Source organism: Mustela lutreola, chromosome 11 (assembly GCF_030435805.1).
Source record: "Mustela lutreola isolate mMusLut2 chromosome 11, mMusLut2.pri, whole genome shotgun sequence".
Classification (NCBI taxonomy): domain Eukaryota; kingdom Metazoa; phylum Chordata; class Mammalia; order Carnivora; family Mustelidae; genus Mustela; species Mustela lutreola.
Genome location: NC_081300.1, coordinates 96,133,904 through 96,151,054, shown reverse-complemented (window position 1 = coordinate 96,151,054; position 17,151 = coordinate 96,133,904). Strand labels below are relative to the sequence as shown.

The window sequence follows — 17,151 nt, the reverse complement described above, 5'->3', positions numbered from 1 at the left end:
ATGTGGCTGGGGAGATAGAATGTGATTTTTATGTTTATCTGGAAGGGGCCCAAGGCAAACTATTGATACATTTGCGATTTTTAATCATTAAAAAAAATTCATCCTTAACATTACTACTTCAAGTTCATGCTGATAAAACAAAAACACATCTGCATTTCTGCAACTGTAATCACAGGTGATCTATTTGCAAAACTGGAAAATTGAATTCCCAGTTTTTACCTAGTATTTGCAAAAGTACAAACATCCTTTCTTCTTCAAATCATAAGCTCCTTCGTTAACGGATTTTTAAGCGCACATACTACATTTTCAGTGAGAAGTGCAGTCACGCATCATGCTAGAAGAGAGGGAAGGTAGCTCCTCATTTTATATAAGAGGAAACAGGGTTAACTGGGAGGCTTGCTAACAACTTTAATATTCCCTGCCCGGTCCCGCCTGGTCCCTCCAAGTAGATTTAAAAAGTTACTATTTTGAGAGAGGTGTAATTCCTTTATAGTTCTGCCATAGAACGTTTAGGCTACAATCATAGAACTATTCAATCACTTAAATTAATGATCTAGTTTTACCAGTAAAAACCAGTTCATCATGCAGGCAACTTTTCTCTTGCTTGAGGCGAATGATCTCTTCCCGCTGTTCATTATTTTCTGTTGTCTTTTCATTTAGATCCTCTTCACAAATAGAAGAAAACAGAAGTCCTTTAATAGATACTACTTGCTAGAGGAATATAAACTGTGAGGCCCTCTCAAGCCCTTGGCACCCCTATGTGAAGTCCCTTTGGAGCGGCAGCCGACCTATGTCTCGTATCCAAACCTCGCAGCATCCCTGGCAATGACCTTGTCAGGCTTCCCTACCCCTCACTGGTCTCTCTGCTCAAACCATGCCTCTCCTCTTACCGCCTATTGCCCACCGAGCAATCAGGGATTTTTTTTTTTTTTTTTTTGAAGTAAACTCAACCCCCAGTGTGGAGCTCAAACTCACAACCCCAAGATCAAGAGTCACGTGTTCTTCCAACTCAGCCAGCCAGGCACCCCAGGGCAATCTTTTAAAAGTAAAAAACCTGTGGGATGTCTGGGAGGCTCAGTCTTAAGTTAAGCGGCTACTTTCAGCTCAGGTCATGATCCCAGGGTACTAGGATCAACCCCTGCATTGAGCTCCTTGCTCAGCAGGGAGCCTGCTTCTCCTGCCTGCTTCTCCCCCTGCTTATCCTGACAAATATATTTAAAAATCTTAAAAAAAAAAAACGCAAAAGATCTCCTCATGTCACTTCTCTCCTAAGAGCCCTTCTAACACTCTTAGGATGAAATCCAAATTACCCCTAAGCCCCCAGTGGCCTGGTTTGGCCTGTCACTCTCCCCCTTCTTTTGTTCTGTTTGTTGAACATGGCCCAAGCTCAAAACCCACCCAGGGCTTTTGCATTTGCTGTTCCTTCTGCCTGGAAGGCTCTGGGCGCAGATATTCACATGGCTACTTCTGCCTGCCCTCCAAGCTTCTGCTCAAATGTTCTCCTCAAAGTCACCTTCCCAGTCCACCCAAACTGAGTGGATTCCCCTCACTCTCTAGTTCACTGTCCATTACCTTGTTGTCCTTTAAAGAGATAACAGAGTCTGTCCCTGCTGTCAAGGGGTGCATAGTGTGATTATGGTTTTAGATGAAGCTACAAACATAGACAAAACGTATAATTTTCCACAAGTCAGGGCATCATAAGATTTTAGAAGGCTGAGTCTTCTAAATTGACCATAATAAACTTTGGCAATTTCAATAGCAACTCGCTGGCTCAGGGTGTAGGAGTGCTGAAAATCTCGACTGCATCCTGGTCATGTCTGTGCAACGACCTCCCTCACGCCTACGTGCCCTGAACAGAATTGGGGAAGGCTTATTCTGATCCTCCCCGCAGTGCACAGATGGCACCACTTTAGATAACCACCCTCTGACCTCAGCACAACGCCCCCCGTTCTATAAAAGCTGTGGATTAAGGTCTGGACTTGGCGGAGAGTAGCACCAGGATCATGGTCTGTCTGATCCCCCCATCAGTAAGTTACCCTGAATAAAACTCCATGTAAACAGCATGGAGTGGCCTCCTCTGCTTTTCAGTCTCAACGTGCCTTCTAGGTCTGCAGGGTCCTTAACTGTTCCCCACCCCCAACCTCCTAACAATGAGGCGCCCCACTATGGTCAGAGGCGAGAGCAACTTCCACCAAAACATGACTTTGTCGTTCTAAGGTTGCTTGTTGCACAGTAGGAATCTGTCTCCGCGTCTCACACGATGACCACTGACTCTGCCCCATGTGTGGGGAAAGGCCAGAGAAAAGTCGACCTACCTCCATGCCCTCTGCAGGCAAGTGCAAGCTCTTACTGCACCACCTATATCCACGTTCACATGAACAGGACTAACCTATTTGGTAAACCTAGCCTCCCCTTCTTTATAAAATTTCAAGTAACATTACGTAGAAGGAAATGAATCATGGAGTTACTCTGAGAACAAAAATAGAAAAGGAAAATGCAAAAGGAATTTTCAAAAATAGAACATGTACCAAAAACCACCCTGGCAGACTGTTAGTGGCGGTCCCTCATCCGTCCCTGCATTCCTCCCAGAGGGACAGATATTTCTCCACTGCCTGACTTGGGGTTTAGCCACATGATGCTTTAGCCAACAGAGGGAGGATATGTTGGGTCCTTACATGTTTCTGCTTCTCTCTCTTTTTTAAAATCTATCTATCCAGGGGCACCTGGGTGGCTCAGTGGGTTAGAGCCTCTGCCTTTGGCTCAGGTCATGATCCCAGGGTCCTGGGATTGAGCCCTGCATCGGGCTCTCTGCTCAGCGGGGAGCCTGCTTCCTCCTTTCTCTCTGCCTGCTTCTCTGCCTACCTGTGATCTCTGTCTGTCAAATAAATAAATAAAATCTTAAAAAAAAATCTATCCATCCATCCAATTTTAAGTAAGCCCCACAATCTCTTTTTTTTTTTTTAATCTATCTATCTATCCATCCATCCATCCATCTAATTTTAAGTAAGCCCCACATTTGAGGGTGGGCTCCAACTCAACGACCCCGAGATCAAAAGTTGCCCTGCTCTCCCACCTGAGCCAGCCAGGTGCCCCTGCTTCTGCCTTTTGCGGGGCACTTGGGTGACTTCAGCTCAGGTCACAATCCCAGGGTCTGGGATCAAGCTGGGTGTTGGGCTCCCTGCTCAGTGAAGAGTCTGCTTCTCCCTCTCCCTGTAGGTCCCCCTGCTGGGCTCAATCTCTCTCTCAAATGAATAAAATCTTTTTAAAAAAGATTTTAAAAAGGGGCACGTGGGTGGCTCAGTGGGTTAAGCCTCTGCATTCGGCTTGGGTCGTGATCCCAGGGTCCTGAGATGGAGCCCTGCACCTGGCTCTCTGCTCAGCGGGGAGCCTGCTTCCCTTCTTCTCTCTGCCTGCCTCTCTGCCTCCTTGTGATCTCTGTCTGTGAGGTAAATAAATAAAATCTTAAAATAATTTTCTGCTTTTACCACGGGGGAAAAGTGCCCAGACCAGCCAACTGGCAAGAAGTGAGACACGGGATGCAGAATTGCCCCAGAGCAGCAACTTGGCCAGCCCAAGCGGGATAAGCCAATTCCCCCAGGGCTGATACCTACGCTTATCAGATGCTTCTGGCTGACATGGCACCAAGATGTTGATGCTGACTGTTATGAAGCATAAATTAACAACAGCTAACTGGTACAGCCAAGGAAGCTTATTTTAAAAATATAACCCATTGCACACTTGCCCCAAGTCTGTTATTTACCTCTTATGACATGAAAACTGCAGCATTATTCTGTACAAATGAAATGAACATTTCATGGTAGGATCTAAGGCCAGCAACAGGCCTCTCAATCACAAGATGAAGAAATACGCGCCCAAGACGAAATGCTGCATTGCTATCTCTTCCTTACCTTTCAGTTTATTGACTTCAACTTTAAGTGTCTTCAGTTTCTGCTTGTAATCTTGCTTTTCTTTCACGATACACGTCTCCACCATCTTCGCATCACGCAAGGCATGCTCTAACAGTTTAAATTTTCCCGAGCAGTCTGCAATGTGGTTGACGGCCTCGATAATATCTTTGTCCTAAGAACCAAATTTGAAGACTGTTCTGTAAGGTTTTTAAGTTTCAACGAATCAGTGTAAGAAGATCTCACTTGTTAAGTCCCCCCATGTGCCAGGTTTTGTTCTAGACACCTTATTGTCGTTACCTAACGGGACCTCATGGGAACTCTCTGAGACGGTATCACCATTCTCCCTGGGTGACGGATGAGTCAAGAGTAAAAGGTCCACGGTTCCGCAAGTAGGTAGGGACGGGGCGCCGATTCGCCCCGAGCGAGCTGGTCCCGCTCACCATGCGTAAACCACCACAGCTTACTGTTTCAGAAAGTTGATAACCACAATGTGATTGCTTAAGAGACTGTAATTGCAGGGGCACCTGGGTGGCTCAGAGGGTTAAGCCTCTGCCTTCGGCTCAGGTCATGATCCCAGGGTCCTGGGATCGAGTCCCGCATCGGGCTCTCTGCTCAGCAGCGAGCCTGCTTCCCTCTCTCTCTCTCTGCCTGCCTATCTGCCTGCTTGTGATCTCTGTCTGTCAAATAAATAAATAAAATCTTTATAAAAAAAAAAAGAAAGAGAGAAACTGTAATTGCAGTACGAGAGCTGCTGGTGGCCCTCGGAGGGGACCGACTCTCTGCACTACAGGTAAACCCACGGGCCTCTTTTCCACCCCTTTATTCCAGCTTGTTAAAATGGCAGACGCCAAGAGCGGATTCCCAAACTACCCAAATCAGAACATCTTATTGTTGAGGGGATTGTTTTAATGACAAAAAAGGCATCTGCTTGTGGAAAATTCAAACAACACCTAGAAATATAAACATACTAAATAAAGGTTCCCTCCCTCCCCCACTCACATGGAATGACTATTATTATAATAACTGTAATACAGAACAGTTCTCAGAAGCAGGTGTCACCCCTGCTTAAGGACAGCCATTTCTCCTATAGCACCATATATGCATTCCTAGGGATGCTCATCTCACACCATTTCAATTTACAGGAAAAACAGGGTTGGCAGACCAACAGAACTTCGTGATTAGACTGGTAGCTAAAAAACCCAGGTCCATTAAGTATGCAAACCTGATGAGTCTTTTCCAGCATTTTCATTAGCACTCACAGCCTCACCAGGAGTTTGCCGCAATGGAAACCAGAGTAGTTGGTAAAGCCACTAAATCGGTCACTACTTGACTAAAGACAATTCTGTAGAATTTAGTATTTTCTCTTCAATTTTAAGAAAGCTTGCCCATGACCACTTTAAAACATTAAAATGCAGGGGGAAAATCACATAGGAACTGGCATGAGGGTCCCATTATGCCTAAACCATTCCCTATTCACCAGCTGCCAAACACATGTGATAGCAGAAGAGACTGTCAGTCAGTCACTCATCATGGCACGTTAGTGGCTCTATCGACTGCCAGATTGCTAAAAGTTCCTCTCCCCATTAAAAAACAAAGAAACACTAACAAGCAGTCTGATTGTCAATGACTTTATGAGAACTAACACTGGATACCTTGGAAGAAAACAAGTTAATTCAGACATGCTAAACCATGGAGTAAGCCTTGGAGATGAGACCAAAAGTGAAGTCCTGTCTCCTCCTTCGGTGTCTTGGGGACATCATTTTAAACTTGTTTCCCTCATTTCTAAAATGTATCTTACTTTAAAAATTCATTTACTTATTTGAGAAAAAAAGTGTATGTGTGCGTGTGTGTGCAAGTGGGGGGAGGGGCAGAGGGAGAGACCCTTCGAGCAGTCTTCCCACTGACCCTGGAGCCCGACGTGGGGCTCAATCCCACAACCCATGAGATCATGACCTGAGCCAAAATCAAGTATCAGACGCTCAACTGACTGAGCCACCCAGACACCCCTAATTTTTTCTTTTAAGTTTTTAAGTAATCTCCATATTCGGTGTGGGGCTCAAACCCACAACCCTAAGATCAAGAGTCACATGCTCTACTACTCTAGCCAGTTACCCCTAAAGTGAGAATTTTATTTTGCTTTATTTTATTTTATTTTTAAAGATTCTGTTTGAGGGGCGCCTGGGTGGCTCAGAGGGTTAAGCCTCTGCCTTCAGCTCAGATCATGGTCTTAGGGTCCTGGGATCGAGTCCCGCATCAGGCTCTCTGCTCAACAGGAGTCTGCTTCTTTCTCTCCCTCTGCCTGTCATTTCCTCTGTTTGTGCTCTTTCTGGGAAATACATAAATAAAATCTTAAAAAAAAAAAAAAGATTCTGTTTGAGAGTGAGTGAAAGTGAGAGAGATTACAAAGGGAGGGAGAAGCGGACTTGCCGCTGAGCAAGGAGCCTGATGTGGGACCCAATCCCAAGACCCTGGGATCATGAGCTGAGCCGAAGGCAGATGCCCAACCGACGGAGCCACCCAGGCGCCCCCAACTAAAATAAGAATTTTAAAAGAGACAGTAACATTGGTAGCGCTACCATCTGATTTGCAAACGGACTTGAGGAAGATAATGTATGTGACTACACTTATAAAGTACAAAGTGCCCTGGCAAATGAAGGGATCATTATTTTGAATTACCTTTAGCTTTATCATTGTAGTGAGAGCCTGTTCTCGAGCTTGTAATTGTCCTACCTGGGCAGAAAGTTCCACTAATGTGTTGCTGAGGTTTTCGTTTCTAGCCTACAAGGGAACAACACATAAAACACTAACTGAGTCATTTAAAAGCTTTCATTACTATCATTACTTTCATTAGTATCATTTCATTTCATTTAAAAGCTTTCATTATTTCATTACTTTCATTACTACCATTAGCCACAGTCTGTGCTCATTCTGTTTTAACGTTCATTTAGTGACAAAGTGGGCCAAGTAAGCAGTCATCAAAAAGAAATACAAATATCTCTCTCCATTACCTCTGGCATCCTCTCCAAGCTTATGTTTGCCCTACTGAATCATATTGGTTATGCTTACAAATGTCTATTTCCCAATCTCTTTTATGTTTAACTCTAGGTTGGCAAAAAGGAAATGAACAAAAATTGGATTAGTAAGAAATTTACTTTACTGAAATAAAGTGAACATCTATGTGCGCGCACACGTGTGTATACATAAAGTGTTTAACTCTATGTTGAAAGACCTTCACTTCATACTGGGGTATTCCCATGTATCAGGTTTTTTGCAGGTTTTTCTGTTTTGTTTTGTTTTGTTTTTTTTAAGATTTTATTTATTTATTTGACAGACAGAGATCACAAGTAGGCAGAGAGGCAGGCAGAGAGAGAGAGAGAGGGAAGCAGGCTTCCTGCGGAGCAGGGAGCCTGATGCGGGGCTCGATCCCAGGACCCTGAGATCATGACCCGAGCCGAAGGCAGCAGCCCAAACCACTGAGCCACCCAGGCGCCCCTGTTTTGTTTTGTTTTAACCACAGAACTACGTAAGATATTTACTGGTTGGAAAAATAAGAATAATGAGGCTTTTAAGATAGTATCTTCATGAAGGAAATTTAAATACATGTTACTAAGTAAAAGAAGCCAATCTGAAAAATCTGTATTCCATATGACTCCAACTATATGACATTCTGAAAAGACGGAACTAAAAAGGTGACTGGTTCCAGGGGTTGGGAGAGACAAGGATGGAACACAGGATTCTTAGGGTAGTGAAATTACTCTGCACAATACTACAATGGTGGGCACATGTGATTACGCATTTGTCAAAACCCACAGAATATACAAACCAAGAGTGACCCCTAATGTTAAACTATGACTTTGGGTGACAATGATGTGTTAACAGATTCACTAACTATAACAGATCTACTCCCATGGTGCACAATGTGCATAGTTGGGGGGAGACTGTGTTTGGTGGTGGAGGCGGGGGGGTAGAGAAGAAATGTATGCATTCCACTCTGTTTTGCTGTGAATATAAAGCTGCTCTAAGAAATAAAGTTTATTAATTTAAAAAATAATAAAAAAATGTTCTTGCTAGGAACTGAATTGCATCCTCCACAAAACGCGTATGTTGAAATCCGAACCCTCAATATGGTGTTATTTGGAGATGCTCCTTTGAGAGAGAGTTAGGTGCGAAAGAGGTCATGATGGGATTAGTATCCTTATAAGAAAAGACACCAGAGATCTTGCTCATTCTCTCTCTCATACATTTCCTTTTTTTTTTTTTTTTTAAAGGTAAGCTCTATGTCCAATGTGGGGCTTGAACTCACGACCCCAAGAACAAGTCACATGCTCCACTGACTGAGTCAGGCAAGTGCCCCCTACATTTCCATTTTTTTTTTAAGATTTTATTTATTCATTTGACAGAGAGAGATCACAAGTAGGCAGAGAGGCAGGCAGAGAGAGAGAGGAGAAAGCAGGCTCCCTGCTGAGCAGAGAGCCGGATGCAAGGCTTGATCCCAGGACCCTGGGATCATGACCTGAGCTGAAGGCAGAAGCTTTTTTTTTTTTTTTTTTTTTTTTTAAGATTTTATTTATTTATTTGACAGAGAGAAATCACAAGTAGATGGAGAGGCAGGCAGAGAGAGAGAGGGAAGCAGGCTCTCCGCTGAGCAGAGAGCCCGATGCGGGACTCGATCCCAGGACTCTGAGATCATGACCTGAGCCGAAGGCAGCGGCTTAACCCACTGAGCCACCCAGGCGCCCAGAAGGCAGAAGCTTTAACCCACTGAGCCACCCAGGTGCCCCTACATTTCCATTTTTTAATTCAACATACAAATAGTTTACTTATTTTATAGCTAGAAACTGTCTAGAATAATAGTCTGAAAAAATAAAAAAGGCATTTTATGAAACCAGCATAATATGAAGGCTAGAACAACAAAAATATGGCTCTGTGCCGCTCATAAAACATGAGTTCAAAAAACACCTGATGACCAGTTAGAAATGAGAAGTGAAAAATTTAGTCTTACAGATTTTATTCCCAATATGCCACTCAAATGACGTAGATACTGTTTATCGTATCAGAGAAGGCACGTTTAGAAAGCATCACGTGAAGCTACCAAAACCCGATGCTATTCGTCTGACTTTGAGAAACGCTTTCTAAAATAACCTGTTGTTCATAAAGTCATGGATGCTCCTAGCTCAAATGGGCTGTCACAAAAGGTGGTAATGAAGGTCATTTCTCAGACAACACAGCCCTGCGCAGCCAGACAAAGCCGTACTGTCAACACAAACCTTGTGTTCAGATGGATGGATTGACTTACACACACACACTTCAATGGAAACATTTAAATCTAATTTCTTGATAACTTGTAACAGAATTTGGGCTAGCGAAGCTTATCACAAAATAAAAACCAACCTCGAGGTCTTCAGAGAGGAGAGAGGAATGGGTTGCCTTTTGAGCCATTTCCTGAAGCTGTAGCTGAGTCTTCTGAAGAACCGCCTGGCATTCAATTTGATTCGATTCAAGGGTTTTTACCTTCTTTGTGAGTGACCTGATTATTTCAGTTCTTTTATGTAGTTCACCTGAGGGAAATGTCATCGATGACTACCTTTTGATCAGACTGGAAGCTAAAATGCATTTTCAAACACACAATTAAAAGGTTAAGTGTGCTAAATAATTTTTTAAAGGATAATTCTTTCTTAAGAATGTATTATGGAATGCACCATACTGGACCCTAGCCAAGAAACAGAAGAGTCAGCAACCCTGCCCCTGGATGTCACTTCCTAAGCACGATGTCTCCAATTCTCACCTTCCCAACCACCGTCTGCTAATCATTTGCCTGCTTTTTAATTACAGTGTTGCCACCTATGACCACATCCCTTAAAAGTTCGATTTTAGCCATATATAATTGGGACCATACTCTATGAGTTCTTCCATTGATTCACTCACATTGTTGTACGTGACTGGTATTTGTGCACTGATGTTACTACATGATACCCCATTATAGGACTACGCCAAAATGTATTTACTACCACTGGTGGTCACTTGGGTTGTTTCCACTTTGCAGCTGTTATGAACAACACTGCTCTGAATATTCTTATACGTGTATCTTGGTGCATGTTTGCAAGTTTCTCTAGAGGCTTGCTACTCCAATTGGGTCCTTGACCCAGCAGCATTGACATCACCTGGTTAATCTGTCAGAAAAGCAGACTCAGGCCCCAGACCTGTTGTATCAGAATCTACATAGTAAGATCCTTAGGTCAATCACATGTACTCTGAACTGTGCGTATATTCCTAGAAGTGGAAATCCTGGGCCATGACTAGGTGTAACTTTAACTTTACAGGATACTGTCAAATGATTTTCCAAAGTAGCTGTACCAACTGACACTCCCACCAGCAGGGAGAGTCTTCCCTTGGCTCTACAACACCCGCTACCTTTACATATACCTGGTAATTTTTGCCAGTGTGAAGCGTAAATGGTAGCTCATTGTGGTTTTAATTTGCATTTCCCCACTTATAATGAGAATGAGAATCTTTTTTCTAAGTAGGCTCCATGCTGGGCTTGGAGCTCCAACACAGGGCTTGAACTCATGACCCTGGCATCAAGACCTGAGGTGAAATGAAGAGTCAGATGTTGGGGCGCCTGGGTGGCTCAGTGGGTAAGCCGCTGCCTTCGGCTCAGGTCATGATCTCAGGGTCCTGGGATTGAGTCCCGCATTGGGCTCTCTGCTCAGCAGGGAGCCTGCTTCCCTCTCTCTCTCTCTCTGTCTGCCTCTCCATCTACTTGTGATTTCTCTCTGTCAAATAAATAAATAAAATCTAAAAAAAAAGTCAGATGTTTAACCAACTCAGCCACCCAGGCGCCCCTCAAGTTTCTTATTTTAAAACCAGATACTGTTGGCTATGTGCAATGTGATCTTCATTCTTAAACACATTTGTATAAGGTATTATATCACATCTAATATGCGACCGAATCAAATATGATGTGAATATGTGTGTGGCTGGGTATGGTCAGAGGAAAATCAAATGATCATCAAAGAAATGGAAAACTATGCATATTTAGATGGTCACGTTTACCTAGATGTCCAACAACAGATGAATGGATAAACAAGATATGGCAGACAGTCAGGTTTATAGAATCCTTTGGGTAACAGAAGATAATAAAGGAGGTGCAATGTAGTTATCTATTAAACAGATCTAAAGTTTCCCCTTCTAATACTTATGTCTGGTATTGATGTAGTATCACTAGAACATTCAGACCTTAGGGCAAAACTGATGGGATGACAAAATTAAAATATGGTACAAAGAAGATTTTTGTAAACCATTTTTAAGACTGCTATATTTTTAAGACTATTTTAGATACTTAAGATCAAGTTCAATACCAAAAATTTAAAATCTTTCTATCAGTTCAACAGAAATGGCTAGTCCCATGGCATCTTTATTCATATTCTAGCTCAAAACTAATTTATTTTTCTTTTAAAAAGATTATTTTTTAAAAAGATTATTTATTTATTTGAGAGAGAGAGAATGAGAGAGAGAGCATGAGAGGGGAGAAGTCAGGGAGAGACAGACTCCCCGCTGAGCAGGGAGCCCCATGTGGGACTTAATCCTACAACTCCGGGATTATGACCTGAGCTGAAGGCAGCTGCTTATCAACTGAGCCACACAGGTGCCCTCAAAACTAATTTCGTTCAGATTCACTCTTTTTTTTTTTTTTAAAGATTTTATTTATTTATTTTACAGAGAGAGAGAGAGAGATCACAAGCAGGCAGAGACAGAGGGGGAAGCAGGCTCCCTGCTGCGCAGAGAGCTCCATGTGGGGCTCGATCCCAGGACCCTGGGATCATGACCTGAGCTGAAGGCAGATGCTTAACCCACTGAGCCACCGAGGCGCACCTCAGATTCACTCTTGAGCTCACTCCATACCCTTTCTACATTTAAGCTGTCTGCCCAACTTTAATTCACATTGTGTTTGTTCAACTCTGAGTGTTCATAAAGGCCTCCTACCTTCAATTAAACTAAACTCTAGGGCAGCAGGGACTGTGTTGAGATATTCTTTCTTTCTCTTATCTTTCCTGTGAGCCCCGTTTTTTCCCCTAACATATTTAATATTTAAGTACATTTGTGTCTTGGGTGCCAGGGTGGCAGTTGGTTGAGCATCTGACTCTTGATTTCGGCTCAGGTCATAATCCTGGGGTCCTGAGACTGAGCCCCCTGTCGGGCTCCCTGCTCAGTAAGGAGTCTGCCTAAGGATTCTCTCGCTCTCCCTCTGCCCCCTCCCTGCTCGTATGTGTGCTCACTCACTTTCTCAAATAAAAATATTTATTGTAAAATAAATACATTTGTGTCTAACCCATGAGTCCTTTGAATTGGCTGGCATATAGAAGTGTGTAACAGATACTGCTCGTATATTTCTGACCCTCTAATCTGCTGCAACGTTCTTCCAAGGTCAACACTTTCTGCCGATCCTCCTCCCACGAAAGAAGTTGTCTCTGATGTACTGTAACCAGATCATTGAGCTCTTTATCACGATCTTTTAGTTCTCCGATAAGCAGCTGCAGCTCTTTCCGTTGTTTCTCGATAGTGGAAATCTCAACTTCTGACCCGATGTTCTAAGCAAAGAAAGTGGTTTTACATCAAAATAAAACTAATCAATAACATAAGTCAACTGAGGCATTTTTTCCAAATAATTTTATCTTCTTTTGCTGCCAATTCGAGGCAGTTAAATTATTTTTTATTCACTGATTATAACATGGCATCAAAATTGCGTAGATTTAAAACAAGTTCTTGCCTACTGTGCACTCTGCCTCTATAATTTCCTGTCATACCACACATGCCATTCTTAAAAAGTGGGACCGTTTGTAAAACCTTCATTAGCTTATCACAAATAAACTCATTTTGGCATTTTGGTCTTTGCTGTCAACCCATTCCTTGTATTAACAATATTACCCCACACTTTGCCCCAGCAATTCCGGATCAATCAAGTAAAGGAAAACATGAAATAATTACTGTTTGAACATAAATAAGTCTCATAACATCTAACACATAATCAATCTACCAAGGACAATGTAATACTGTGATCAGTCCAAACTCAACACACCCATTTATATAGGAAAATTTTCAAACCTACACAGAAGACAAGGGAACTATACAATAAACTCTCTTATGTTCAGTACCTTAGTTCTACCATTATCAAGATTCTGTCACGTTTCAATTTTTCCTTTCTCTTTTTGTTGTTAAAAAGAACTCTCACATATTTTGGCATACATCTCTAAAAATGAGCACTTTTTATATCACCATGATGCCATTTCACACCTAATAAAAGTATCTACAGTGATTCCCTTTATGCATATGTCATTTTTAGTCTTTATTTATTTTTAAAGATTTTATTCATTTATTTGACAGACAGCGATCACAAGTAGGCAGAGAGGCAGGCAGAGAGACAGAGGAGGAAGCAGCCTCCCTGCTAAGCAGAGAGCCTGATGCAGGGCTCGATCCCCGGACCCTGGGATCATGACCTGAGCTGAAGGGAGAGGTTTAACCCACTGAGCCACCCAGGCGCCCAGCATGTCATTTTAACTAGATCGTGAAGTTGGTCTGACCTAAGTGTGAATCCAGAATTTACCACTTTAGCGGCTCTATAACATTGCACAAGTTACTTAAGCTCTCTAAGCCTTGGTTTCCTCACCTTTAAAATGGTAATAACGACACTTGATCTTCTTAGTTGTGTGGATTAAGCAAGATAAATTGTGTAAAGCACTCCACATTACCTGGCACAGCGTAAGCACTCAACAAACATTAGCTATCTTTTTTTTTTTAAGGAAATATAAGGAAAATAAGGAAAAATACCATTATATTTTTTAAGGAAAAATTTTAGATAACAACTTAAACACGTGAAGGGATACATAGTTTTTCCAAATAGCTATTATTAAGATTGTGAAGCACATTTTGAAATATGGTACTGCTCCTTAGCCAAGAAACAAAGAACTGAAAGTGTTACTTGAAGAATTTTATCTTAAAAATAGTAGTTAAAAGGAGCGCCTGGGTGGCTTGGTGCGTTAAGCCTCTGCCTTCAACTGGGGTCATGATCTCAGGGTCCTGGGACTGGCTGGAATGGGCTCAAAGCTGGGTGGGGAGCCTGCTTCTCCCTCTCTCTGCCTGCCTCTCTGCCTACTTGTGATTTCTCTCTGTGTAATAAGTACATAAAATCTTAAAAACATAAATAAATAAAATAGTAGTTAAAAGTTCACCAGAGGCCCAGGTATATCATTACTACTTTCTGGAAAATAGGATTTGAAAATAAATAATGACAAATGAATCACAGTTACTCACTAGTAAGCACAAAAAACGGAATTTGGGTCAAGTGATATCAAATCGCAAGATTTAAATTCTGGTCTTTGATAAACCATTCATTAATTCACTGGACAAATCCTTGCTGAGCGCCAAGTGGTTGGGGATGCAGTAATGAGCGGGGGGCAAAGAGCACAAGTTCTGGCATAGGAAAACCGGCAACACGTCAAACGTGCAAAAAAAAAAAAAAAAGAGAGAGAGAGAGAGAGAAATTTTTTAAAAAGTGCATTTCACCGTATTGATGAATGCCAAGCTCACTTTTCATCGTACACTCATAAATGCAAAGCTCGTTTTCAACCCTTTTTGGGAAAACGGAGTCACGAGCGTGCTCCGCCCCTGGCAGGTTACTATGGAGGAAATTCAGGCCCGGAGCGAGGCGGCGCCGAGAAAAGCCCCCTCCAAACGCCCGGGAGTCGTTACCAAGGGAGCACCTAGTTACTCGCCGCCCGTCTCGGCGCCTGGGCCGAACGTCGCTCCTGCTAAGGGCAGGGTGCAGACGCTCCGTTTCTCCTCTTCGCACAGTGTATCGTTTTCCATTTTAAGGAAAAACCGTTCCTTAAAAACCACCCGGGTTCGGCCAGAGTGCTCCCCGTCCCGCGAGGCTCGCTGTCCGCTCGCTCCCGGACGCGCCGGCGGAGACGCGGAGCCCGCGGCGGCCGCTCACCTGGCGCCCGGCGAGGAAGGTCGCCGAAGGGTTCATGGGTGCTTCCTCCGCCCCCGGAGAAAGTCGGTGAGCGCAGGGTCACCTTACAAACGCCATAGGCGCTCCTGCCCGGAGCGGGGGGCGAGCCCCGAACCCCGGAGCCCCGCGCCCTCGGCCAGTCGGAGCAAGCACCCAAACCGCCCGCCCAGAGGAACGCGCCCGCCGGCCCCGCTACGGCGTCGCCGAGGGGCCAACCCCGGCTCTCGCGAGACCTCAGGTGCGCCGTCCTGGCCCTCGCGCGGGCCGGTCCGGGGGCTGCAGGCTCTGGGAAGGTGTATCTGCGGTAGCGAGGTCCACCAGCCACGGTCAGCAAAGAAACGGTTCTTCACCGCTACCCAGCGAACCGGGGCTTAAATTAAAGGCCGCTCCTGCCCGTCACCCCAGTTTATGACGGTTGACCTGCTCACTTCTCTCCCGGTCTCGTCGGCGGGCACTGAGAACGGTGCCTGGCCATTCACACGAACGCCTGGACGGACGCAGACGCCAGCCCCGGGAGTCAGATGCTGGCCAGCCAGCAGACAGCTCGAAACGAACCAACAGATGGCCGGGAGAGGGCGATTTTTTAAAATTTAATTTTATTTTTTGATTTTTTTTTTTTTTTTTTTTTTTGGCTTTTGATGAATCTTTTGAATAGCAATGGGCACTTAGACACTTGGTCGTGACAAAATCCACCACATTCTGGGGTGAATCTTTTTTCTCGTGTTATCTCATAGTCACCCTTCTTCCTTTCACTTGTTATACAGGAACTCGACTAAAAAAATGAAACTTAACTACATTCAACCCCTGATTGCCCACCCCCTACCGTTTAACCCATAACCTGGCATTAGTGGCAAGACATTACCAAATACGGTGTGATAGTGTATCACCTTTACTTTGGTTATGAATGAGCAAAGCATGTCCTTGTGTTCATAAAGGACAATCTCAAAAAAGGAAAAATGAACATGTTTTGAGGCTTTACTGATTTGAGTGGCATTTGCCTACTTAGGATAGGACTCTTGAGAACCAAGACAATGTCTAAGATCTAAAATCAGGAAATTCAATCCTGACTAGTTAAAGGCATCCTATCAGTTAATGACTGTACAGTTAAGTCTTGGTGGAATGAGAAAGATAAAAAGGAATGTGGTTGAATATCAACTTTCCAGTTAAGGCGCATTTCAATTCAGGTTTCCCAAATTCCACCATTGTTAAAATGTGATCTTTTTCTACCAGGCAACCACATGCCTAAAACTCTCTAAAAATATGTATACAGGGGTGCCTGGCAAACTGGGTGATCTCAGCGCCTATTCTTGATCTCAGGGTCCTGAGTTCAAGTCCCACATCAGGTGTAGAGATTACTTAAAGATATAATCTAAGGGGTGCCTGGGTGGCTTAGTTAAGAGCCTGACTTTGGGCCATGATCTCAGGTTCCTGGGACAGAGCTCCCTGCTCATCCGGGAGTCCACTTGTTCCTCTGCCTCTCCCTCACACTACCCCATGCACTTTCAAATAAATAAAATATTTCAAATACATAATCTTAAGAAGTACGTGTACAGACAAAGTAGTAAGAAATGAGGCTCATTTTATGGGATTATCGTCGGTGAGTAAATAGAATGTGGTAAGAATACAGTGACTAGTTGCATATCAAAAACCTCAGTATTTTAAGTTCACTCACTCCCACAGGTTTTCTTTAAAACAGAAAAGAGGGACTCCTGGGTGGCCTAATCAGCTGAGCATCCCACTCCTGATTTTGGTCATTTTCTCAGGGTCATGAGATCCAGACCCACCTAGGGCTGTGCACTGGCAATGGAACCTGCTTTTAGGATTCTCTCTTCCTCTGCCGCTCCCCTCCTCAAAAAAGTAAATAAGTAAATAAATAAATAAATAAATAAAACAGAAATGACCTTTGAAGTTTTCTTTTAAAAATACATAAAATGTTTTACAAAATCTCCAAGAAGGGATACCTGGGTGGCTCAGTTAGGAGTCTGCCTTTGGCTAAGGTCATGATTCCAGGGTCCTGGATTCATGCCCCACATTGGGCTCAACCTCAACGGAGGGCCTGCTTCTCCCTCTCCCCCTTCTGCTGTTAAGCGCTGACACTGTCAAATATATCAATCTTAAAAAGAAAAAAAAAAAAAAAACCTCCAAGCATTATACTGCTTCTGAATTTACACTTGGTCTGATGAACTAAACAGACTCATTCCTATCTTCCTACTTATTTCCTAAGTAATTTAAAAA

The 17,151-nt window shown here is 43.4% G+C and overlaps 1 protein-coding gene across 7 annotated transcripts in view; it reads right to left on the bottom strand.

Moving 5' to 3' along the window:
- Window positions 1-15,123, bottom strand: part of CCDC62 (coiled-coil domain containing 62) — a 44,086-nt gene extending 28,963 nt beyond the window's left edge. For 2 of the 7 annotated variants that reach the window (XM_059139394.1, XM_059139395.1), the window contains exons 1-6: window positions 14,899-15,123; window positions 12,238-12,496; window positions 9,300-9,466; window positions 6,585-6,686; window positions 3,909-4,080; window positions 564-665 (exon numbers count right to left, since the gene is read on the bottom strand). In XM_059139394.1, coding sequence (XP_058995377.1) covers window positions 564-665; window positions 3,909-4,080; window positions 6,585-6,686; window positions 9,300-9,466; window positions 12,238-12,496; window positions 14,899-14,934 — 838 coding nt within the window. In that variant the 5' untranslated portion in view covers window positions 14,935-15,123. The remainder of the gene's footprint in view (window positions 1-563; window positions 666-3,908; window positions 4,081-6,584; window positions 6,687-9,299; window positions 9,467-12,237; window positions 12,497-14,898) is intronic. The other 5 variants (XM_059139397.1, XM_059139399.1, XM_059139396.1 and 2 more) reach the window with 4 other exon arrangements.
- Between the last annotated feature and the right edge of the window lie 2,028 nt (window positions 15,124-17,151).